Here is a 24,466-nt window from a genome sequence, read left to right as displayed (position 1 = left end):
TGGAAGAGCCAATAATTTTACATTGTGTTCCACTCTTAGTCAGCCACAGGGAAGGGGGGGGGGGTATTTCTAGGGACAGACACTGCCGATGTTGTCAGGGGAGCAGTATGAGACCGGCCTCTATACCACAACAGTGCAATGCTATTAAGAGGACAAAAAGCTAGCAACTGTCACAACAAAGGGCATGTGCAGTGGAGCAGGAGATGCTATGCATGGTTGTGAGTTTCCATGCTTAAGACTGTACTCTAAAGGGAAGTGTGAGGTTCTGGAATATCTGGTCAGATGACTGCACAGCAGGGGCAGGAAGACCAGAAAGGTCCTATCCTCACTCCTTTTATACCCTTAACAAGACAGGGCAGAGGAAGCCCTACCAGGGCTTCCAAAGATCAGGAGCAGGAGTTCCTGAAATAAGAGGGATTGGAGGTCTGCTCTCATTCCCTTGGAGGAGACATTAAGGCCATAAATCTTAGGGCCTGCATCAAAGAGTGGTTTTCCCCACTCAAACCTCACCAGGAAGAGCATCAGAGGTACTCTAGCAAGTAGGGACTTGAATACAAAATAGACAGTCTTATATACATTGCAGAGTCATTATGCACAGACAGCTGGACATAGTGTGCGAAGTAACAGACAGACTCATATCCCAAAGCTAACTATGGCTGGGCTATTCTAGCTGTGAACATTAAACTCCATTTGAGCCATAGTGAGATGTATTGCATTAGTTCATCATACAGCCACTATTTCAGGCCTCCACCAGCACCTCTGCCTTCTCAGCAGAGTCTCCAGCAGGGGTGAAGGGTCCCACAATCCATGTGAGGAGAGTGTTCTGCACCACATATTCCAGCAGCTCATCTAGGGACTCCTGGGCTTTGATCAATTTATCCCAGGTCTGGGTCAGGATACCCTCAGACAGCTCCTGGAAGGATTGGACATTGGAGAAGGAAGTCTGGAGCTCTCCCATGTTCTGGTAGGCTTGCTGGACCTTCTCCTGGAGAGTGGCAGGGAGGCCCTGGATGTTGGGCAGGAGGCTATGGCAGGCAGTCTGCACCTGTGGGATGAGGTTATGGGAAGTGGCTAGAGCCTGGGACACTGTCTCCTGTAGAGAGATAGGAGGAAGAGTGACTAGGTGTGTGTGAAGCTCACTCCTGTCAGGACATGCTGTAGGCACAAGGTGCAGTGCAACAATGCAAGAGAGCAAGGATACCTCTGGCTGCAGTGAGCCATTGTCCTCACTGCCTCCTGGCTGGCCCTTCTGCCACTCCAGCTGTATCTGCTGCAGTTTCTCCTGCCCATCATGAGCCTTCTGACCCAGCCTGTTCCATCTGGTGAGGGAATATAGGATTCCACAGCAACAAGTCACACACTTTAGCTAATAGGGGCTGGAGGAACTGCTTGTTCACAGGACACAATTCACTATCTACCACTACAGTAGGGCTGCTCAGGCCAGGCAGACACTAGTCTATAGGCCAGTTTGTTAGTCTGGGATAGAATTTTGGGTTTGAGTTGGATACTCTTATATTCTATATTAGAGTGTGAAGAATAAAGGACAGACACTGCATTTCTTTTGCCTGGCCAGATGGGTTAGTATAATGGGAACAAGAACGAGCAGTTAGTGTTACAGGGTATGGTGGGAGTGGAATATGAACACCCACTGAGAGGCTGCCTAGCTCCTTTAAGCCAAGGTCAAGCAGCCAGTTAGAAGGGGCAAGCAGGTGGGGGGAGAAAATGGAGGTGGAGGCATATTAAAAAAAACTCTAAAAGCCAAAGAAAAGCCTGGCCTTGACTAGAGCACAACCTTGCTCCTTTTGTATCCCATGGGTAAGTGGGATGAAGACCCCAGACTTATGACACTCCAAAACAGGACCATAACATGTAAGAGGTGTGACTAGGGTTGTCCACTACAGGTCTATTTGGGCCTGCTAAGAAGGAGGGACTGGAGACCAAAAAAAAAAAAAAAAAAAAAAAAAAAAAAAAGCTCTGGCATCAAAGCTGGGAATGGGACACTGGAGAATGACACTGCCAGCATGTAGAGCTATAAATATCCTTGCTTGGAACTAAGCCCAATAAACATTGCATTGCCTGGACTTCAGACTTCCGCTTTCTGTCTGCATGACAAGAACCAAGGGAGGGGGGTGAAGGAAAAGCCTTCTCACAGAGACACAGCAAGTTATGTAGCTATCAAGACAGAGAGGTCTTTACCCAAAGCAGACCTGGGAGGGAGGGGTTTAGTGTTCCTACCAGGTCAATGATTTGCTGGAGCTGGGAGAGGGCCTCCAGGGTGCGCTGCCTGGCTTGTCTCATCTTGCCTAGGGCGTGCTGGTAGGCTCGCTGGCGCAGTGTGCTTGAAAGGGAACCCAGATGTACGTAGTAACTCTGCAAGAACCTCTCCAGGCCCCTCCAGCGATACTGAGAGTTTAGCTGGAAAGGAACAGGAGAACCAGGATCTAGTCAGCAGGGAGCTGACAGGCACAGGATGCTTTCAGACTGTGTGCCAACAAGCCACTCTTGTATTATTTTAGTCTGGGCTGTACTAGAGCAGAGAGTTGGAGAAAGGGAGCCAGCACATTACCTCTGCCTTCAGACTTTATTGGAGTTCAAACATCTGCCATAGGGGAAGTTAATTGAAGGTAACTTGAACTTCTACAATTGGAGTCAGTCCACAGTCTAGAAGTGTTCCCAATTCCAGTTTGCACTGAGCTCTTGCATAGCACTCACCACTCCAGTCTCTTATCCAGGATCTCATTTGGACACAGTGACCTGGCCTGCATTGCCTCTCAGCTGAGCGGCTGTACTGTATATGTGCAAGAGACAAGTCTCACCAAGCTACAAAATGCAACTGTGTATAATTTCAGTAACAGCTGACCATGAGCACAAGTCTTTCCCACCCCACTCCAGTGCCATCAAGCAGGAGATCACAGAAGCACCATGAGTGGATCTGGGATACCTGCAGGGACACCCAAGATTCCAGAATGGGAGCTGCAGTTGACCACTCTGCTCCCTGGCTTGATGGAGCCACCTACAGCAAGATTAAAGCTAGTTTGTGCAGGAGCAGGTGCTCAAGGCTGGCCCCAAGCAGAATCTGAAAGCCACCACTTGGGTTTTGAGTGGATGATGCACCTCCAGCCTTTGTTTTAAAACAGCGAGCCATGCTTAGCATTAGTATTACAAATCCACATCGGGGGGGGGGACCACAAAAGTAACCCATGTGACAAGTGCAAGTTTTGTTATTTAATGCACTGAACTCCTATATAGCAGGAATGGGTACAACATGAACAAATTACACCTGGGCACCACCCTTGATCTGTGAGATGAAGCTTCTTGTTATCCAAGTTACCCTTAGGGCCACACCAAAAACCTATGTAGGGGTTATCAGAGACAGGGATCATGTTTCTTTAGGTTTATGAAGAGTGTAGGAGCATTCTAACCAAGTTCCTCATCCGTCATTGGGAGGTAGTGATCCACCAATGACTCAGACGTTTCAAGTACCAAGTCAACACTGCTCATGATCTGCCCCATGCTGGAGCCCATCACTGTGTTCATGCTGCTGGTCACTGCTGATTTGGTCACCTCCATGCTCTCCTGGACAGCCCCTTTGGCCACGCCCACCATGCTGGTCACTGCATCCTTCGCCTCAGTGACTGTGCTGCAGACTGTATCCTTGGCACTTGTCAGCGTGGATGATACTAGCTCTTTGGCATCAGAGGCCACCTGCAGGCAGAGGAAAGGTCAGTTTATGTCCACTCAAAAAAGCGACACTTACACTTGGGGGGTGGGGGGGGGATTTTGCCTCCAATAACTCAAGCATTGACTCACCTGAAACTCCACTTCTCCCTCACAGAGCCTTCTGTTGGCTGATGCAATGCTCCTAGTGGAGACTGCATGGACTTCCCCCCCTCACTCCCCAGGAACAGTTTGCTTCTGCAATCTAGCAGCTGTACTCGGTCAGAGCCTTCCTCAGCTAGGGCAGTACCAGGTCTCAAGCCCCTGAAGTCCTTCCCCTCCACAGGGAGCCCTGAAACAAAGGCTAGAGTTACCTGGCCGTTGGAGGACGGGCAGCTTCTCCTCCAGTTTGTTCAGGCTCTCGCAGGCGTAGTCACGGGCTGTTGAGACTAACAGTTCTAGGATTAGATACCTAAAGCATTTCAGTAGGACATGTATGTTCAGGGGGGTTCCCAAGTTCCTTGCACTCTAGACATGTGAGGTCACCTCCTTTTCCTCTGAGGAGTCAGAAAGGTGAACTAGTCAGAGGCTGGGGTAAGTTTTGTTGGAGTCAGACTAGACCTCAGGAACAAGAATCACTTCCTATTTGTTAGAAAAAAAATCACTAGATCATGCTGCCCATGTGAAGAGTGGTTTACCTCTACTGGGAGGAGGACACTTTGGGAAAAGGAACCTCTCCTCCAGAAGTTCATTTCAGCACCTTGCTGTTCTGGAGCAGTTCTGGCTTGGCAGCTAGAACATGGCACTGTTTGCAACCCAGTGGAGTTATGCTGTGGGCCAGGGGTGGATTGTTGGAGAAGGTCATTTTGGCTGGTAATGCTCAGCCTTACCCCACAGGAAACTGTGTTGCTCACCAGCAGGCTGGGGTGGGGGGGAAACCCACACAGAAGGCATCCAGTACACTACCTGGAGACAGAGTTGGGATTGTGAGAATGGGGTCGGCTAACTGCAGCAGGTATAGGGAGTTGGGTAGGAGTCTCCAGCTAAGCACTGCTGGACACCAAGCTTTGCTGGACATGTTTCTGGTGGCTGGTACCAGAGGGTCTAGCAGGGGAGCTTGAACAATGTTTATAGTGGGGGTGCTGAGAGCCATTGAATCCAACTGTAAACCCTGCATATGATGGAAACCACTTCAAACCAGGAGGATGTGGAAGCACCCCTGGCATCTATGGGGCTTGTTGGAGTTGTTTCTGCACCATTAAGGGAGATGCAGACATGTCATTTGTTTCTTGTACATTGTGACCAGCACTGAGTGGTAAGGCTACATGGCATGCTTGTGTTGGGAGCTCTTCAGGGCATGGACACCTTGAGCCTAGACAGCAGGACCCTGGATTTCAACTGAAGCCAGTAACATGAACCGAGTTACATCTCGGTGTGGACATGCTGAATGCAAGGGGCATAGGAGACAGTTCCACTGTTGCATCTAGGCTGTGCCTGAATGAGGAGTCAATAGCAGTATCACAAGGCTGTGTATGAAGCAGATTAAATCATGGAGACATGCAACTACTTTGGCCTGGTGGTGTCGAACTGTGCTACCCCCAGCAATCAGGAAGCTTCATTCAGTTTTTTGTATTTGTCATATAAAATGGTGGACCCCATGTAATGACAAGTTCCCTCATGGACCATGGTTCAGAATGGTGTTTGGTACTCATGTGCTATGTTTATGGGTGCTGCAGAATACCCATGGAGTCAGTGGGGATACCTGGTGAAGCAAGGAGCCCTACTCCTTCATCCTGGGAGAGTTATGCACCTACACAGGAGAGGAAGGCTCCATTTCTCACTCTGGGGAAGAGTTCAGTCTTGGGACTCACTTGGCAATTCACTCCCCATTATCCCCCCTCCTTAACTCACCCTGAGGCTCTTGCTGGTCCAGGATGGGCTGGGCCCCACTGACATGGCAGAGGTGATGGTCCTCACTCCAGTCTCTGCCACATCACAGATGGATCTGATGACGGGATGGGTCTCTGATGGATGTGCAAGTGGTGGAGACCATGTCATAAGCAGCATTGACCAAGGGCAGACTGGCCACTCTGCTCAGCAAGTTCTAACAGGAGAATGAAAAGGAGAGTCATGACCACCATTGCTTGCTATTTAGCATGCAGGACTATGGGTAGGCCAGCTACCTTTACTCTCCATCACCCCCTTCAGATTTGAAGGTCTGTAGCCTCCTTTGCCCAGGAGGCCCGACACAGTAACACCAGAGCATTAAGTCCATCAGCCACTTCTTGGAGAGCCCTTTAATGGTGTAGTGACTTCCTAGGATGGGGCAGGCCTCAGTGCAACCACGTTCACCAGTCATGTTGAGGAGCAGCACCGTGTTCCCATCACAGACAGAGTGATTGTTAGCTACCATGACCTACAGTAGTAGCTATCTGGATTTACCAGCCAAGTTGGAACTGGACTTCTCAGGAGGGCTGATGTTGCATCTTGTTCTGCTACCTAGGTCTAGGAATAGGTTGGTTCGCCACCACCATATGCCTGGGGCTAGAGTCACTGCAGCAGTCACGATAGGATTATGACTGGCTAGAAGTCAGAGCAGCCAGAACCAGACTCTCACCCACCAGATTTCCAGCACACACTCACCTGTTGCTCCTGCTCCCCTCTTTGAGGGAGCATCTTGAATGTCATTCTCGTTAGAAGACATGGTGAAGCCAAATGCTGCTGGGGAAGAGACCACCACAGAGGTTAGCCTAGATGAGAGGCAAGCGGTGCCCAGACTAACAGCTTAAATGCAGACAGTGTTTTTTATCATTCCTCAAGTGCCCAAGGCAGTTCTATTGAGGGCAGAGTCATCTGGAAGAGCTACTGGAGAGATCTTACCCGTTACCTTTTCAGCCACTCTAGTTTACTCCAAGAGAATAAAACCAACAAATACAGCAGCTCAGTCATGCCACTGGCTTGCCCTAGAAGGGTGCCCAAACCCAGAGGTAGTGGCACAGGCAGGTCTATGAAGGCCATGTAGGTTATAGTGACAATGGTTGTAGGAATACAATCCAGCAACTACTAGTGAATGAAACACATGACCAGCAAGAAGCCCATAGTTCCATCCCCTGGCTCCCTCAGCAGGTGCTAGTAACAGCTTTGTCCAGCATCGTTAAAAGATTTAAATGAGATGATACAGCCAACCAAGTTCACCGTTCGACCATCAGGCAGCTAGGAGAGCAAGGGTTGGGATTTCATTCTTACACTGTGTACAGAAATATGGTCAAAATGGGGACTACAAGCAGTTTGCCTTTTTTATAGCATTTCCCCTCACGTGGGGTTCACAGAGAAAGACAGGTTTAGAGTTGGAGAAGCTTGAAGGGAGGAGTTTCCTCAAGTACATGAGATACCAGCTACTAAGCTTGAAAACAAGCCTAATGGAAGGTAAACATCCCCCTGCAGACAGACTGCAACCACCACCACAGGACCATTTCTAAGTGGTTAAGGACTCTCATCCTCAGTGGGAGAGCTCCCCTAGCTAGAGGCACCAGAGTTGACCCTATGAGCAGGGTTTAGAGAGTCAGACCACTTGTTGCAGAGATTTAGAGTCCCAGTAGAATTTCACCTAAAGCAGCAAATTTGTCTTTTCCATGATCATATTCCACCTGTCTCATTAGCCCCACCTTACTAAGCTCATTGATTAAGTCTAGTTAATTGATTCAGCTACCTAAGGCAGGTAATTCCCATCTGCAGCTGATTAGTCAAGCCATAAACCTTTAGAAAAAAAATGCCATACCAAAAATATCCACCCATTCATCCCCACTCCCCAAACACTCTTGAGTTTCACCCAGGAAGGGTGACTGAGCAGCACTGGGACTACCTGACACTCTGGATTGAAGAGAAAGTCTCATAACTCCCCCTTCCTTCCTCTTCACTAATCCAGAGAGTTTCACAGATCACAAGACAAACTCAAGAGCTTTCTTCTCCAAGCATCTCCCTTCTAGGCCAGTACTAAAAGGTCTGAAGTTTGTTTCAGAGTAATGCAGATGCCACACAATGAAATAGGTTAAATTAAAACCACACATTTCACAGTTGAACAAAGAAACAAAAAAACCACCAAACACTTCAGAACAGAGCAAACAACCCCTCTCTCCAGCAGGCAGGCATAGCTATTTCAATAAAAATCACAGCCTACCTCAGCAAGGTCCTCTAGTCAATTCTCAGATCCTGCACTGGTGCAGTATACAAATGCTGCTCAGGCTTTATATACCAGTGCTGATGTCATCAGAGGGCAGGCCTAGACAGACAACACCAGAAAGAAATCAGAGCTCTCCACCCTGACCAATGAGTTGCTTTATAGGAAACGCCTTTTCCCCTTCAGCCATCTTAACAAAACAACAGGCATTAATGGAGCCCTGATATTATAGATTCATAGGTTCCAAGGCAAAAGGGGCCATAGTGATCATCTAGTCTGACCTCCTGTATAGCACAGGTTAGAGATCTGCCCCCGCCCCCAATAATTCCTAGAGCAGATCTTTTAGAAAAACATCCAGCCTTGATTTAAAAATGGTCAGTGATGGAGAATCCACCATGACCCTTTGGTTAATTGTTCCAGTGCTTAATTACTGTCACTTGTAAAAATGTATGCCTTGTTTCCAATCTGAATTTGTCTAGCTTCAACTTCTAACCATTGGATGGTGTTACATCTTTGACTGCTAGATTGGAGAGCTTATTCTCAAATATTTGTTCCCTATGTAGGTACTTCCAAACTGTGATCAAGTCATCCCTTGGCCTTCTCTTTGTTAAGGTAAGTAAATTGACCTCTTTGAATGATCACTTATCACTATAAGGCAGGTTTTCTAATCATTCTCTGGCTCTTCTCAGAACCCTCCTCAATTTATCAACATCCTTCTTGAATTGTGGACACTAGAACTGGACACAGCATTTCAGCAGCAGTCACATCAGTGCCAAATAGGGATAACATAACCTCACTCCTCCTACTCGAGATTCCCCTGTTTATGCATCCCAGGATCACATTGACACTTTTTGCCATAACATTACACTGGGAGCTCATGTTCGGTTGATTATCCCCCAAATATTTTTCAGAGTCACTGCTTTCCAGGATAGATTCTGCCCCCAACCCAATCCTGTAAGCATGCCCTACATTCTTTGTTCCTAGGCACATACATTGAGCCATGTTAAAATGCAGATTGTTTGCTTTTACCAAGTAACCTATCCTCTTTATTATTTACCACTTCTCCAATTTTTTTGTCATGTGCAAATTTTATCAGTGATTTTATTTTTTTTCTTCCATGTCATTGATAAAAATGTTAAAATAATATAGGGCCAAGAACTGATCCCCCTGGGACCCCACTAGAAATACATCAACTCCATGGTGATTTACATGTTTACAATTACATTTTAGACCTATCAGTTAGCCAGTTTTTAATCATATGCCATCAGCTATCTCATTTTAACAGGGATATTAAAATAAATGAGAGATTTCTCTGGAGTGCAGGTAGCAGGGCTATCAGGGGAATAGCGAGAGCCATAATTTTAGATGTTTTATCAGTGTGATTGGCTGAGAAGTACAACTACTGAGTGAGACAATATTTCTCAGGGAATGCTTAGGGCTCATGATTCCTGCCCAGAAGAGCTGATCACTTCAGCACAGCGGGATTCTGCTCCTGAATGGCAGCATAGCTAAAAGATGGCACATGGACAAAGCGATCAGCCCACTTCAGGTCTCCCAGGCTCCCATCAGAGGCCCCAGAATATGCTTAGCTTGAGGCTGTAACCCCATTCCACACTAGGGTGCTGACCCTGTTGTTCAGTGCAATTGGGCATTTTTTGTGGTTGTTTGCTTCACTGTCTATTTTGGGAAAGGCCAGGGTGTTTTCTTTGATCTAGGACCAGCCAAGTTGTCTCCTTAGTTAATTTCTGGCTGTCCTTGTGGATTCCATTTATAATTTTAGCTTGTATTTTCACTAACCCCAGCTTGTCTAGGAATACTTTTAAACATGTTCCACAGGTCTGGTACTCCTTGGCAGCTTGGCTACATTTTGGTACTGCAGCTGCTGTGACAATTTTCCCTTTGGTGAAAACTGAGAGTTACATGATTGCCTGGTGTGACATGGACCAGGAAGCACCTGTGCAGATTTCCTGAGGAGAAACACCAGCATAGCACATAAAGGTCTCATTTTCTTGTGCATGTGGTGTATTTTCCAGTCTCTCACACTCACAGGTGAGTGGTGTGGAACAGGAGAGACATTTTCACAAAACTTTACATAAGTGTTTCACTAGTTAATTGCAGATTTTGCAAGCCACACATCTAGGGTTAATTGAATTTTTTTCAGTCAGAACTGACATTCAGTGAAACTCTAGCAATTGAACCAGGGATGCTTAAGTATAAGCTTCTACATCTTGAGCTAAAGGAGGCCATAGCATATATTCACAAGTGGTTTGTACTAACTGAGGCCTGACTGATTTGGTTTCTTTGAAGCCCAGGAACTTCTAACACAAAACTACAGTCTTAATAGCATTCTTGTAATCTGAAAAAGGAATGCTGCATGTGGAACCACACTGACCACCTTTGATCACCACAGCAAAGACACCAAATACTTGAGCTAGGGAAATTCTGTAAGTAACTTTGGTCAGAGTAACAACTCTGAGGGAAGGGAAGAAGAGTTCCCTCAAATTCCTTTGGGTCATTTCTCAAGTGTCTTTCCTAGCTGTGTTAATATACTGGGCCAAATTCTGCTTTCTTTGAAATTCAAGCAGGGATGTTGAGTGCAGTAGAAACCAAAGGAAGGACCTAGTTATCTGAGCATTGTCTGCAAGCTGGTCTGGTTCTCAGGCAGGTGGTGACTGTTGAAGGTGAGACTACAGTCACCTTTCAGGGGAACATTTTACACCAGTACTTGTAGCAGTGAGGATACTTTAGCATCAAGTTCCCCAACCTGCCTGACTAGAAACACTTATCAGTGCCAGAGTAGCTTCTCTGATGAAGGCTTTAAGCATCTCCTTTGTCAGACCATAAAGCCAATGAGAGAGGTTGAGGGGCAGGACTCAGGGAAGGCAACATCTAATTGGTCAGGCTAAGAAATGGGGAAGAGAAGGCAGAATGGTAAGCCCCAGAAATCCGAGTGGTCCAGGGTAGAGCATTTCCATGGCCAGGGACTGAACAATACTCCCCACCCTGCATTGTTATCAGTGGGATGGAGGGGTAGAACAGCATCCATGGGAGATGGCATTTCCTGGCCTTGTTAGCACTCTGAGTCTGTTCAGCCCAGGACAGCAAGTAAGCAAAGGAACCAAAGTCAGGCTGCCCTACTCAGGGAGAGCTGGTCTCCAGGACCTGGCTCAGTCAGAGGGTATATTCAAGGTGGGAATAGCAAGACAGGAAGAGATCTGCAGATGAACACAAGGACGAGACTTGTCTGAAAGCAGCTTGTGTTTATTGTGGAAGAGACTAGTTGTGTTAACATACAGAAGTGCTTAGTCACCAGCAGAGACCTTTTATATCTACCAGCCCATATGCACTTCCATTAACAAGTCTGTTACAGTTACCTTAGAGAAACCCAGCACAGGAATGAGGGGTAGGAGGAACACGCTTAACAACTGAACTAGCAGTATTGGTTGAATGCTATTTGGAGGAGAGCCAGGTGGAGCCCTCACACTAGAGGAATGTTACCTTAGAACCTCTAGGTGGACTGGACTCAGCCCCTGTAACCAGTATGTGCTCAACACCTCCTCAGGATTCCCAAAGTAGTGGGGGTCCCATCTCTGACCCACCCTTCTCCAGCCTGGAAGTTGGGCTTGCAGGAAGGGAGAGCCAGCTCAGAAGGACCGATCAACAGTCTTAGAAACCAAGTCACCATGACACACATGCCTTCTGAAGGCTTCCAGCTAAGGCCCATTTAATAGGTGGGTGTTCTAGACAGTTGGCTACTCATGAGAAGTTATTCGATCCATCACTTATAGTGGGGAGGTGACAAAACTAAGGTATTAGAACTGCAAACCCAGTACAGGTGGCTCATCAAGGTGAAAAGATTTGCCTCCATTCCATGGGAGTTATTGCAATAACTCCTGTGACATGCTGTTTACCACAAACAACTGCAGCATGGTGGGGTGGGGGAAGAGGAGAAGCAGATATGGATATGAAGTGTTCAGGCTGTGACCTCCTCTGCTGGTTCCCCCACTGGCTCTGCAAAGTCTCCAGCAGGAGTGAAGGGTCCCACGATCCACGTGAGAGGAGTGTTCTGCACCACGTATTCCAGCAGCTCATCCAGGGACTCCTGGGCTTTGGTCAACTTATCCCAGGTCTGGGTCAGGATACCCTCAGACAGCTCCTGGAAGGATTGGACATTGGAGAAGGAAGTCTGGAGCTCTCCCATGTTCTGGTAGGCTTGCTGGACCTTCTCCTGGAGAGTGGCAGGGAGGCCCTGGATGTTGGGCAGGAGGCTGTGGCAGGCAGTCCGCACCTGCAGGATGAGGTTATGGGAAGTGGCTAGAGCCTGGGACACCATCTCCTGTAGAGAGAGAGATAGGAGGGAGAGTGACTAGGTGCGTGTGTGAAGCTCACTCCTGTCAGGATGTGCTGTACAGCACTGTCACACTGAGTCTTTGCAAGAGGACAATGATACTGTGACTTTCTGCACTCCACATTCACAACTGTAATATGATTATGTGGCATTTTGTACAAAGTATGCCTTGTAAGGTATCATTCTGAAAGTCTTAATCTGTTGACCATTAATATCTCAGATAGTGTGCACCATCATTTTATATGAAGTTACAAAGTTTTGCTATGCATGAGTTACTGAAAGATGTTGAGAATACCCACAAGCAGCCTTTGAGGTACAACAGTGAAGAAGCTACAGCGCTGATGGCCCATCAGCAAAGACAATGGCCCATGGGAGAGCTTAGGCTATCAGAAACCTTTACAGGAAGGCTATGAGTCATGGCTGCTATGACTCAGTAAGGCACGACACCACATTTTTCCCCACAAATTGGGCTGGGAACTTGCCAGGAACCTTTTGTTCCAACCTATGTTGAGAGACATCTCTTGGCCTCACTCCCCACAAAAGAGGTCTGGAACCCCCTGAGGGGCAGAGACTAAACTGGGGGAAGTTCTGGCCCCAGGCTAAATGGATTTCTAGCCTATGTATGGAAGTTTGGTGGACTGCTCATATTAACCAGGGTAAGATATTGCTAATTCAAACCATATCTAGTATATTAGGCTTAGTGTGCCTTTATTTGCTAAGGCATCTGCTTGCTATCACTTAGTGCCTGAAGTCTATCTTTTGGTAGTTAATAAACTTGTTTTATGTTTTATCTTAACCAGCACATTTAAGTGAAGCGTTTGGGAATCCTAGCTCTAAACAGAGGCTGTTGCATATCTTCCCTACATCGGGGGGGGGGGGAGGGAAAATATTAATGAGCTTAAGTTTTACTAGATCCCTGTGCAGCATAAGATGGTATAATTCTGGGGTTTTGCTGCAGTAGGGGTGCAAGGCAGGGGAGTTAGGAAATTGGCTGAGGGTCTCGTTTGTCCACGAGTGGCTTAGATAAAAGCACTCAGGTAACTCAGTTGGGTGTGTGGAGCCACCTGCTGTTGTGTTGGGTGATACACAGCCAGACTCTCCAGGAACTGTTACCAGCAGAGCAACATGAGAAAGGCCAACCCAGTGAGTTGTTAGGGGGCTGTGGTTCCAACAGCTCCCAGACTGCACCCTGGGGTACAACCCCCATCAGATACCTCTGGCTGTGGTGAGCTGTCATCCTCACTGCCTCCCAGCTGGCCCTTGTGCCACTCCAGCCACATCTGCTGCAGCTTCTCCTGCCCATCATGAACCTTCTGACTCATGGCCAGCTTGACATGTTCTATCTAGAGGACACAGGGGTTCAGTCACTACATGGGACAGCAGAGAACAAGAGCTACTCCCAATATTGCTCCTGGTGTGTACTGGGGAGCAGCAGAAGCTGAGTGAAGCAGACAGTGCAACATCTATGATACCACTAGGTGGAGCGTCTCCAGCCTAGAAGGGAGCTGTTGACTTCTGCAGCCACCAAAGACCAGTGTCACAGTACACCCACTCCCATGGATGCAGGTATCATGTCCCCAGGACTACATGGCACTCAGCTGGGCTTTGAGCTATAGTTGTGTGCGGACACTGCATGACCGCCCCCACCTGCTCACATGGTCATTCAGGGTCATGCGGAGCTCAGCAAGCAACTGTCTGATCTTCAGTGATCAGAGCAGCTACTGGGGAAAACACAAGACAAAAAGGTCCTACCAGGTCAATGGTTTGCTGGAGCTGGGACAGGGCCTCCAGGGTGTGCTGTTAATCTATCCAACTATACTCTTAGCCCAGCGGAAGAATCTGTCCTATCTCGGGGCCTCTCCTTTTGCCCCTCCACCCCCACGAACATGATACAGTTCTGTGGTGACCTAGAATCCTATTTTCGACGTCTCAGACTCAAGGAATATTTCCAACACACCTCTGACCAACATATTAACCCACAGAGACCTTCCTGCCAACACTACAAAAAGAAGGATTCTGGGTGGACTCCTCCTGAAGGTCGAAACAGCAGCCTGGATTTCTACATAGACTGCTTCCGCCGACGTGCACGAGCTGAAATTGTGGAAAAGCAGCATCGCTTACCCCATAACCTCAGCCATGCAGAACACAGTGCCATCCACAGCCTCAGAAACAACTCTGACATCATAATCAAAAAGGCTGACAAAGGAGGTGCTGTCGTCATCATGAATAGGTCGGAGTATGAACAAGAGGCTACTAGGCAGCTCTCCAACACCACTTTCTACAAGCCATTACCCTCTGATCCCACTGAGAGTTACCAAAAGAAACTACAGCATTTGCTCAAGAAACTCCCTGAAAAAGCACAAGAACAAATCTGCACAGACACACCCCTAGAACCGCGACCTGGGGTATTCTATCTGCTACCCAAGATCCATAAACCTGGAAATCCTGGACGCCCCATCATCTCAGGCATTGGCACCCTGACAGCAGGATTGTCTGGCTATGTAGACTCCCTCCTCAGGCCCTTCGTTACCAGCACTCCCAGCTATCTTCGAGACACAACCGATTTCCTGAGGAAACTACAGTCCATTGGTGATCTTCCTAAAAACACCATCCTAGCCACTATGGATGTAGAAGCCCTCTACACCAACATTCCACACAAAGATGGACTACAAGCCGTCAGGAACAGTATCCCCGATACTGTCACGGCTAACCTGGTGGCAGAACTTTGTGACTTTGTCCTGACCCATAACTATTTCACATTTGGTGACAATGTATACCTTCAAATCAGCGGCACTGCGATGGGTACCCGCATGGCCCCACAGTATGCCAACATTTTTATGGCTGACTTAGAACAACGCTTCCTCAGCTCTCGTCCCCTAATGCCCCTACTCTACTTGCGCTACATTGATGACATCTTCATCATCTGGACCCATGGAAAAGAAGCTCTTGAGGAATTCCACCATGATTTCAACAATTTCCATCCCACCATCAACCTCAGCCTGGACCAGTCCACACAAGAGATCCACTTCCTGGACACTACGGTGCTAATAAGCGATGGTCACATAAACACCACCCTATATCGGAAACCTACTGACCGCTATTCCTACCTACATGCCTCTAGCTTTCATCCAGATCATACCACTCGATCCATTGTCTACAGCCAAGCGCTACGATATAACCGCATTTGCTCCAACCCCTCAGACAGAGACAAACACCTATAAGATCTCTATCATGCATTCCTACAACTACAATACCCACCTGCTGAAGTGAAGAAACAGATTGACAGAGCCAGAAGAGTACCCAGAAGTCACCTACTACAGGACAGGCCCAACAAAGAAAATAACAGAACGCCACTAGCCATCACCTTCAGCCCCCAACTAAAACCTCTCCAACGCATCATCAAGGATCTACAACCTATCCTGAGGGACGACCCATCACTCTCTCAGATCTTGGGAGACAGGCCAGTCCTTGCTTACAGACAGCCCCCCAATCTGAAGCAAATACCAGCAACCACACACCATACAACAGAACCACTAACCCAGGAACCTATCCTTGCAACAAAGCCCGTTGCCAACTCTGTCCACATATCTATTCAGGGGATACCATCATAGGGCCTAATCACATCAGCCACACTATCAGAGGCTCGTTCACCTGCGCATCTACCAATGTGATATATGCCATCATGTGCCAGCAATGCCCCTCTGCCATGTACATTGGCCAAACTGGACAGTCTCTACGTAAAAGAATGAATGGACACAAATCAGACGTTAAGAATTATAACATTCAAAAACCAGTTGGAGAACACTTCAATCTCTCTGGTCACTCGATCACAGACCTAAGAGTGGCTATCCTTCAACAAAAAAGCTTCAAAAACAGACTCCAATGAGAGACTGCTGAATTGGAATTAATTTGCAAACTGGATACAATTAACTTAGGCTTGAATAGAGACTGGGAATGGATGAGTCATTACACAAAGTAAAACTATTTCCCCATGGTATTTCTCCCTCCCACCCCACCCCCCACTGTTCCTCTGATATTCTTGTTAACTGCTGGAATTAGCCTACCTGCTTGTCACCATGAAAGGTTTTCCTCCTTCCCCCCCCCTGCTGTTGGTGATGGCTTATCTTAAGTGATCACTCTCCTTACAGTGTGTATGATAAACCCATTGTTTCATGTTCTTTCTGTGTGTATATAAATCTCTCCTCTGTTTTTTCCACCAAATGCATCCGATGAAGTGAGCTGTAGCTCACGAAAGCTTATGCTCTAATAAATTTGTTAGTCTCTAAGGTGCCACAAGTACTCCTTTTCTTTTTGCGAATACAGACTAACACGGCTGCTACTCTGAAACCTGTCTGGCTTCTCTCATCTTGCCCAGGGCATGCTGGTAGGCTCGCTGGCGGAGTTTGATAGAAAGGGAACCCAGACGCACAAAGTAACTCTTCTGCTCTCCTGACCCCTCCACAGGGGTTGCCAGCTTAGCTGGAATACAGCAAGGGAGAAATCGTCAGTTGTAATGAGACCTGAACTGCAGAGTCAGACCCCAGGTCTGGTATTCTGTTCCAGGCTATGGACTCTTAGCTACAGGCACTAATGTATCACAAACTCACAAGGTGAGGCTCACTACAATGAGTGAGCAGGCAGAGACATGGACACCAGTATTCATTCCAGCCCTGCCTCCCGGATGAGATGGAAGATTCCCCTCTACCCACCAATACCATATTTTCTGTAAAGAAAGGTTCTCTGGTAAACTGTTTCCAGCTGCCAACATTTGCTGCAGGATGTCCACTAGCTGCCACCTAATGGCCGGAACACAAGTCAGATTCTCAAGTTGCAAGACACAGCAGGCCTATGTGATCAAGGTGGGTTGCATGGCCCTTGTTACCCCACAGAGCACGAGGGAGCAGAGTAGGAGGATACAGAAGTTAAGAACCATTCTGCTATTGTACCATGGAGAGCCAGCACCCGTATACTTACCAAGCTCCTCCTCTGTCATGGGGAGGTAGTGGTCCATCAACTGCTCAGATTTCCCCAGAGCCATGTTCATACTGCTGGTCACTGTTGATTTGGTCAACTCCATGCTCTCCTGGACAGGCCCTTTGGCCACACCCACCATGCTGGTCACTGCATCCTTTGCCTCAGTGACCATGCTGCAGACTGCATCCTTGGCACCCACCATTGTGGCATGCACTAGGTCTTGGGCATCTGAAGCCACCTAGAGGCAAGTGTCAGAGAAGAGGTCATGGCCACATATGCCAGAGCTACAAGAGGAGGGAAGCATAGCAGGATCTCTCCCTTGAAGTGGAGAGTACTCATCTGTGGAAGCTTTCTAGCACCGACCAGCATACACCCCCCCCCACCCCCTGGCCTCCTTGTGGAGGCGTTACAACTGTGGGAAGCTCCAGACAAAACCTGGATTTCAAGAAAGCGTTCGTTGCTACTTAAGAGCATCAATGGAGTAGGTGAGGCAGTAATTCCATTTGTAACAAGAGTGAAGGGTTCTTACCTTCTGCACAGTCTGTTGCAGCACCGGAAGCTTCCCCTCCAGGGCGTCTAGTCCCTTACAGGCATATACATTTGCTGCTGCAACTGGAAGAGGATCAAAGCAGTTTCCCTCAGCTCCTTCCCTCGGGCTTAATCCCAGCAAGCATTTGGGCAGTGGGGCCGGGGTCCCCATGTCCCTTTGATGGGAATAGCCTCCCCATGTGTCTTGTGGGGCTAAGAACTCAGGTCCTGGCTACCAGTTCTGGGTTCAGAGTGCTGGTCCCAAGATCCCTCAGGAGAGCATGACAGAAGCAACCAGAACCTCTTGAGATTAATGTTCTGTTGCACTCGAGCTCTTGTCACGGATTCCCATGGGCTCCTGCAAGCCGCACTCCAGCATTTTCTAGACTGGTTAGTGCCCCATTCTCTTTATGGCCATGGAGAGATCAGGGTTGGATGCTGGAAGCTGTTCGCTCTCAGCTGGCTTCTCTGAGTCCTGGGAGAGGGGGAACCGTGCCCTGACCCACAGAAATCCCTGCAGAGCAGCACTAGTCCCCATGGAGTGTTACCTGCCCAATGTCTTGTCCCAGAACCTGTGTCCAGCTGCAAGGAGACAGCACTCCAGAAAAGAGGCACTGTCTACAACACTCATTTGCCAGGACATTAGAGTGAACTCAAGCAGGATCTGTCAGGTACCCACCGCAGGCTGTTCATATAGAAGTGTTCCTGCCTCCCCTCCCTTACTCACACTGTGGCTCCAGCTGGTCCAGGATAGGCCGTGCCCCAGTGATGGCAGCAGAGGCGATGGCCCTCACCCCAGTCTCTGCAACCTCACAGACCGCTTTGATGGCTGGGTGGGTCTCTTTGGTGGCCGCGTAGCTGGCAGAGGCCATCTCACAGGCAGAGCTGACCAAGGGCAGGCCAGCCACCCTGTCCGCTGCAGTCTGAGAGAGGGAAAGAGGAGTCAGTTGGGAAAGCGCTCCTGGCTTGTCAAGGTGCCCCTCCTGTCTCTTTCCTTCTGCAACTACTGATTCTGTGGAGACGGTCCTCAGAGCTAGGCAGTCTCCTGTCCCTGACAGCTGGGTTTCAGTGGCTTGCCTGTGACGTTAGTTACGCACCCAGAAGCCTGGTCCCATTGGAACAGCTGCCTATATTCAGCAAGATCTCAGGAACGCCGTTCCCATCCTGGCACGGCCACCAACTAAACAGAACTGTGTCACGATCTCGTTCCTTCAGCGAGAGCAGGAACGGAGAGACCTTTTGTCTTTCCAAGTGCTGTCTCTCCCGACCAGGAGCCATGTCTCGGTCCAGCACCCGGTACAATGCCCCCATTGGGCATTACAGTCAACGGGATTAGGCAATATTATAGTGCAGACAGCATTCACAGGGTCACCATTGTCAGTGTTCCTCCTGGCTTCAGGAGGCACTTCTCAGCAGTGACTACGGGTACTCCGAGAACTGGAGCATTAGCTAGTATTGTGGTTACGAGTCCCTGTCTCCAGCAGTGGAGACATTCAAGCTAGAAGCACACCTGCCTCCCCAGGAGGGACCCACCTGTTGCTCCTCTGCCTGGATCTCCACCTGTGGTTCATTTTCCTTAGCAGACATGGTGGAGTGAGATGTCCCTGCAAGACCCAAAAAGGAATATTGAGTGGCGACAGCAGGAAATAATCAAATCAATGTTGTGTAGGAACATGAGAAGAGCTGCTCCCAGTCCCTTTTATCTAAGGGCCAGACCAGGTTGTCCCCCTGTAATAAGTCTCTCTCTACAGAGAGAGCAGGCCAGTGCCTTAAACCTTTCATCTAAGGCAGGCCCAGAGACAGCCAGTTCCTCAAGCCCAGAGATGCACTTGTAAGCCACACACACCCCTTCTGGGTGTGGTCTTCTGTCCTCTCCAGTGGCACCAGGACCAGTTAGAGAGAGAAACACATCCACTCTACAGTCTTAGCTAAGAGCCATATGGCTTTTAGCTCATGCAATTGAGGCTCCTGCATTTAGCTCCCGAGGGCCCAGGTGGGATCCCACCCATGACCAAGGTCTGTTGGTGTTACACATAGATAGATAGATATTAAGGTCAGAAGAGACCATTATCATCGTCTCGTATGGCCTCCTGCACAACGCAGGCCACAGAAACCCTCTCCCCCATGTCTGAGCTATTGAAGTCCTCAAATCGTGCTTTAAAGACTTCAAGGAGCAGAGAATCCTCCAGCAAGTGACCCGCACCCCATGCTACAGAGGAAGGCGAAAAACCTCCAGCGCCTCTTCCAATCTGCCCTAGAGGAAAATTCCTTCCTGACCCCAAATATGGTCATCAGCTAACCCTGAGCATATGGGCAAGATTCACCAGCCAGATACCCAGGAAAGAAGTCTCTGTAGTAACTCAGATCCCACCCGATCTAACACCCCATTTACACACTCCCAAAGCTTCTACTCAGACTTCTAGACCCAACAATGCCTCCCAAGGGGAGCACCAGGAGACCTGCACAGCTCATCAGAGGCACCCTCCTAGTTTAGTCTTTTCCCAGATAGTACCGGGGCTAATTCCATTTCTCCTAGAGTACAATCACTGACAGAAGTTATCCTGCTGAAGGTAGTAGCCATTGACTACACACCCACCCATCCCTGAATTGAGAAGGTACCATTGGGGAGCCTTCAGGGATCTCTAGAGTGAGTAGTGGTTGAGTCTCCCCAGATTCTGAATTACAGAGGAGATGATCCTAATGGTCCCTTCTGACCTTACTATTTAGGAGTCTACGTAGGAGATGCCCACTATGGCAGGCTGGTTATTTGAAAGCCAATTTAGCTGGTAAAAATACAAATATTTTCTATTGTAAGTTAAAAACGGGTCTGCTAAAGGAACAGATTCCAGTTCAGTTCAATTGACACCATCACCCCTAGAGGCGAGCATGAGACCACTAACTAGAAAGCTAGGGCCAGGAAGCATTTCCCTTCTGGGAAGGCACCAGGCCTGTTTTCCTTTAGTGTTTCCTGCAGTCTCTCTTTCAGATACATATTAGTTACCCAGCACTCCAGTCTCAGCTCAATCAACCACCTCAGGCAAGTGTTTCCACCTGCAGATGATTATGACAAGCCAGAACTCAGACCAGAACCACAAGTCCCAATCCCCATCCCCATCCTTGAGTGGGAATAGCATAGCTTAACTCAAGTAGAGAGGAGAGTTTTTCATGTAGTCCAGGCTCTAATTTAGTTCTCCTTGTTAAATCTTCTATTCTCCTCTAGGGAAGCCTCCATCTCCTAGAACATGTCGTTAATCCAGGCCGCCCAGTCTGCAAGGCGGATAGTTTCCTTCCCTGGACTGCTTGCTCAGAAGACTCAGCTAGAAATGCTTTACGCAAGTACAGCTCCCAAGCAGTGAAAGTAGCTAAGAGCTTCTGATCATTCAATCCTAGCCACTACTGGCCATCAGGCAAGACATTGGGTCAGACTCTGTGTAAGAAAAGAGCCCCCATCTAAACACCCCCAGAACCTAAGAACCAGAGACAGAGCTTCAGCCCACCTCTTACCAAACTTCCACACCACTAATCCTTCACCAATCCTCAGCCCTCCCCCGCCTCAGCCATTATATTCCTGTGATGATGTCATCATGGGGCTGGACCCACTCGACAGACAGCTCAGGAGACCAATCACACAGCTGCATTCTCTACTTTGCCCAGTGAGGGCTGTGAGCCTCTGAAAAGTTACAGGGTTTCAGAGTTGCCAATTTTGGTTGGATGTGTTCCTGGACGTCTCATCACATGACAATCTTTAGTTCCTGGAGACTCCAGGACCATCCTGGAGGGCTGGCAAACCTAGTTTCAGACTATGAGCTGTTTGGGGCAGGCCTTTTACTCTGTGTTAAGACAGTACCTAGGACGATGGGATTCAAGTTCTGATTTTGGCTTCTAATTGCTACGGTAATACAAATAATAAGAATGCATCATCTGCTCATAGTGCTCCAGTTGTTCTCTCAGGAGAGCGCCTTTATACTCCATTTCCCTGGTAATATTTTCAGTGTCGAAGGTTTTTTTGTCAGTAAAACAATCTAAGAGAAGAGAGTGCTGATAGCTGTTGCATGATTTTGCTTTCTTGCCTACTCCAGATAAGGCTGGGGAAGTTATTCTGCCGCAGCTGGTACAAGTTGCTTCCTCAGTTCATTTTTAGCTTTCCTGTTAGTTGACTTGTCCAGGGAAGAGAACGTGGCACAGATTTTTAAAGGTATTTAGCTATTGCTCCTCTCAGCAGCGCAAGGCCTAAGCGATTGAGGCCCAGAACCGCAAAGCGAGTTAGGTTGCCCCACACTGGGCAATAAGGGGTTAAAGACTGAGTGCAGTTAGCAGCTCCAATAGAAGGGTCAGTTCAATACATGGAAGCCCCGGGATCAGGGGGTATCAGGAGAGAATCATTTGGGAAATGATGGGGATGACACCGCCACAGGGAAGGACTAAGTGGGAAGACAAGCTCAGGAAAAAGCTTGGGGGGATGGGAGGGGTCAGTCATAGCCACTATGCTCGGCTCTGCCATCTTCCCATTATCATTCCTGGCTTAGTTACTCCAGTGTAAAGGCCCTTCCCAGCTGGAGTGACAGCAGATCGCACCATGTCTAACTTCTTCCCATAACCTCCCCCTTGCCCTTCACACGGGGAGAAAAGTCAGAGCAGGGAGTGCAAAGGCCTGGAGCAGCTGAGGAGAGTGACAGAGGCCTGGGGCTGAGGCTGGTGCTCACCTCACTCCTTCAAAGCAAGCCTAGATGTTCATACCCATGTGTCTGTCCCACAGAGGGATGTGAGTGGGCCTCCATCCAGAGACACGAGCTTCAGCGACTGCAAGGGCCAGAGTGGGGCAGCGTTAGGCCCTGATTCTACAATGAGCCCTGCACAAACCAGCCCCTGCATTTACTCAGACTCCCAGTAACTTCAACAGGCAGTTGGGAAGAGTAGCTGAGTTCCAGAGAGCTCTGCACAGGTGCAAGTATCACCACCACGGAGAGACCATTGCATGTTCTGGGCTTAGCAACCACCTTCCCATCCATAGCCCTCCCACCTATGCAGCCAGCAGAAGAAACAAGCCCAACCATGTTGAGAGCACACTACAAGTCTTCCTGTGTGGTGGCTACAGCTCCAATCACTAATTATGCACGGGCTAGCCCACAGGAGAGAAAGCCAGCTGGAGGCAGGAAGCATCTCTTTCCTTTTCCCATTCCTCCTTCTAATATTCAGACCATTGGGGTGTAGCTGGGGTGATCTCTCGGTTCACGCCTTGGATCCTCCAACAGGCCTTTGGATTAAACACGTCAGCCTGTTGGTGGATCATGCTGGGGTTTGCTGAAATAACTCACTGCTCCTTCTGCCATAAATACTGCATCCGGTGGGTTAGTCGGTTACTGCGTTTGCTTTATATAATTTAAGACTGGTCCAGCAACAGTTGCTATAGGGTAGCTTAGGTCTGAGCCTGGCTTGTGGAGTGTGTTAGAACCACTCCTTCTCTCTGGAAAGATTAGCTGTAGGGGGTGTGCTTGGGAAACGCAGGCTGCTATGTTCTTCGTGGCGTAAAGAAAATCCAGCTCCTATTTCTACCCACCTTTGAAGCTACTAGCTGCTGATGTGAAATCCACTCATTGACCACACCCATTTTATTGGAACCTAAAGAGGTTCACCGGGCTTGAACACAGCAGTCCCATTTGCTGAACAGCACTACTGAAGTCTGCTCTTACTCTTCCCTGTCCCTAAAAGGAGCAGGCTGGGACCTTTAGTCACCCCAGCAGGGCTCCACCTAGCTCGTGCTTTTACTCACTCTTCCCCCCCCCCCCCGCGTGTTGTAGGGGCCTTTTTTAATCCAGAACAGCAGGGTTTGTAACACATCTCCAGTTCCACAGGCAGATTAGCCTCAGTGAGCGCTCCCTGTCAGTTAGGGAGTTTCTGACTTTGAAGAGCTTGCTATCCCCAGTCCATTGGAGTACAAGGCAGGCCTTGTCTAATGAGATCAGGAGGAAGCAGGCGTGGGAGCTGCCTAGATGACAGTACCCGAGTGACTTCACATATAGACACAAGCTCTCAGGAAAATGCATTACAAGCCCAGCGCTGGTCCTATTCTGGATCTCCCACAACCCTGAGCCATGCGCCTGTACTGTTATTGGCCTGCTTAGGTTTACACTAGGCAGTAGGAAATGTTAGGCAGGTGCTTGGCTAAGGGCAGGGAGGATGGATCCAGGATGGCTGATGTCCATGCTTCAGCAAGACAAGCCGCTGCTCTTTCTTGCGGCTAATCTCCCTGTGGGTGTATTTTGTTAAATCCCAGTGGGCGGGAGCTGTCTATTCACCATCTCTTTTGCTAGAGACTGCCAACCTGTTGAGCTTCTTGCACTGGACTAGAGGCAAGGCCTGGCAGTCTCCCACAACTGTATGTTACCCTTTTAACTTCGCTCATTACCAATAGTAGGTTCTCAGTTCTCCATGCACCCCATTTCCCCTCAAGGCCATAGTGCCCTATCTCAACAACCTGGGTCTTTCCCTCGGTTAGTTGGTCTCAGCGTCTGCAATGTTGCCTTGCTACCCACTGGAAGCCAGACGAGTGTTCTCAAAGGGCTGTTGCCTCCTACTTGAGAAAAGTCGCAATGGAAGAGCGTCAGATGGAGGCACCTGAAGAGATGCCTTCAGCCAGGAGATGAGCTAAGCCATTCTGGAGCCCTGCCAGAGAAAAAGGGGGTATGGGAGTGTGGGAAGAAGGAGGGGGATTGGGTCACGTGTACAGTACATGTCTGTATAGAGCACAAGCCAGGGAGGGAATCACATTCAGCAGACAGCAA

The 24,466-nt window shown here is 48.6% G+C and overlaps 1 protein-coding gene and 1 long non-coding RNA gene across 8 annotated transcripts; both read right to left on the bottom strand.

Annotated features, from left to right (window-relative positions):
• Positions 1 to 249: 249 nt before the first annotated feature.
• On the bottom strand, positions 250 to 21,275 carry LOC119855814 (perilipin-3-like). Of its 3 annotated transcripts, none has more exons than XM_038402582.2 (10): positions 21,189 to 21,275; positions 19,218 to 19,288; positions 18,412 to 18,607; positions 17,686 to 17,768; positions 17,157 to 17,394; positions 16,531 to 16,661; positions 13,935 to 13,979; positions 13,397 to 13,525; positions 11,823 to 12,170; positions 250 to 772 (listed from the first exon to the last, which is right to left on the bottom strand). In XM_038402582.2, exons 2-10 carry the CDS (start codon positions 19,269 to 19,271, stop codon positions 740 to 742), a joined length of 1,257 nt encoding a protein of 418 aa, XP_038258510.2. In that variant the 5' UTR covers positions 19,272 to 19,288; positions 21,189 to 21,275; the 3' UTR covers positions 250 to 739. The 3 variants fall into 3 exon arrangements, with proteins under 3 accessions (XP_038258510.2, XP_043370773.1, XP_043370774.1); XM_043514838.1 differs by lacking the exon at positions 21,189 to 21,275 and adding an exon at positions 20,827 to 21,174; XM_043514839.1 differs by lacking the exon at positions 21,189 to 21,275 and adding an exon at positions 20,686 to 20,762.
• LOC119856323 lies at positions 4,027 to 7,888 on the bottom strand. Of its 5 annotated transcripts, none has more exons than XR_006281489.1 (4): positions 7,835 to 7,888; positions 6,301 to 6,375; positions 5,569 to 5,761; positions 4,027 to 4,115 (listed from the first exon to the last, which is right to left on the bottom strand). It is a non-coding gene; the product is annotated as an uncharacterized LOC119856323 (long non-coding RNA). The 5 variants fall into 5 exon arrangements; XR_006281490.1 differs by having other exon boundaries at positions 6,301 to 6,378; positions 7,835 to 7,853; XR_006281491.1 differs by having other exon boundaries at positions 6,301 to 6,407; positions 7,835 to 7,849.
• Positions 21,276 to 24,466: the final 3,191 nt, after the last annotated feature.

Source organism: Dermochelys coriacea, chromosome 5 (genome assembly GCF_009764565.3).
Source record: "Dermochelys coriacea isolate rDerCor1 chromosome 5, rDerCor1.pri.v4, whole genome shotgun sequence".
Taxonomy (NCBI): Eukaryota; Metazoa; Chordata; order Testudines; family Dermochelyidae; genus Dermochelys; species Dermochelys coriacea.
Note: the sequence above shows the minus strand (reverse complement) of the source record. Positions and strands in the feature narration are given on the sequence as shown.

What these genes read in the sequence shown, in the direction of transcription:
- LOC119855814 (XM_043514838.1), bottom strand. Translation starts at nt 20,851, where the DNA reads ATGAAAAACTCTCCTCTCTACTTGA. An exon ending in AAACTCTCCTCTCTACTTGA is followed by an intron (nt 19,289 to 20,826) that starts GTTAAGCTATGC and finishes TGGGTCTTGCAG; the next exon opens with GGACATCTCACTCCACCATG. An exon ending in CAGTGGGGGAACCAGCAGAG is followed by an intron (nt 773 to 11,822) that starts GAGGTCACAGCC and finishes GCTGGAGACTCT; the next exon opens with GCTGAGAAGGCAGAGGTGCT.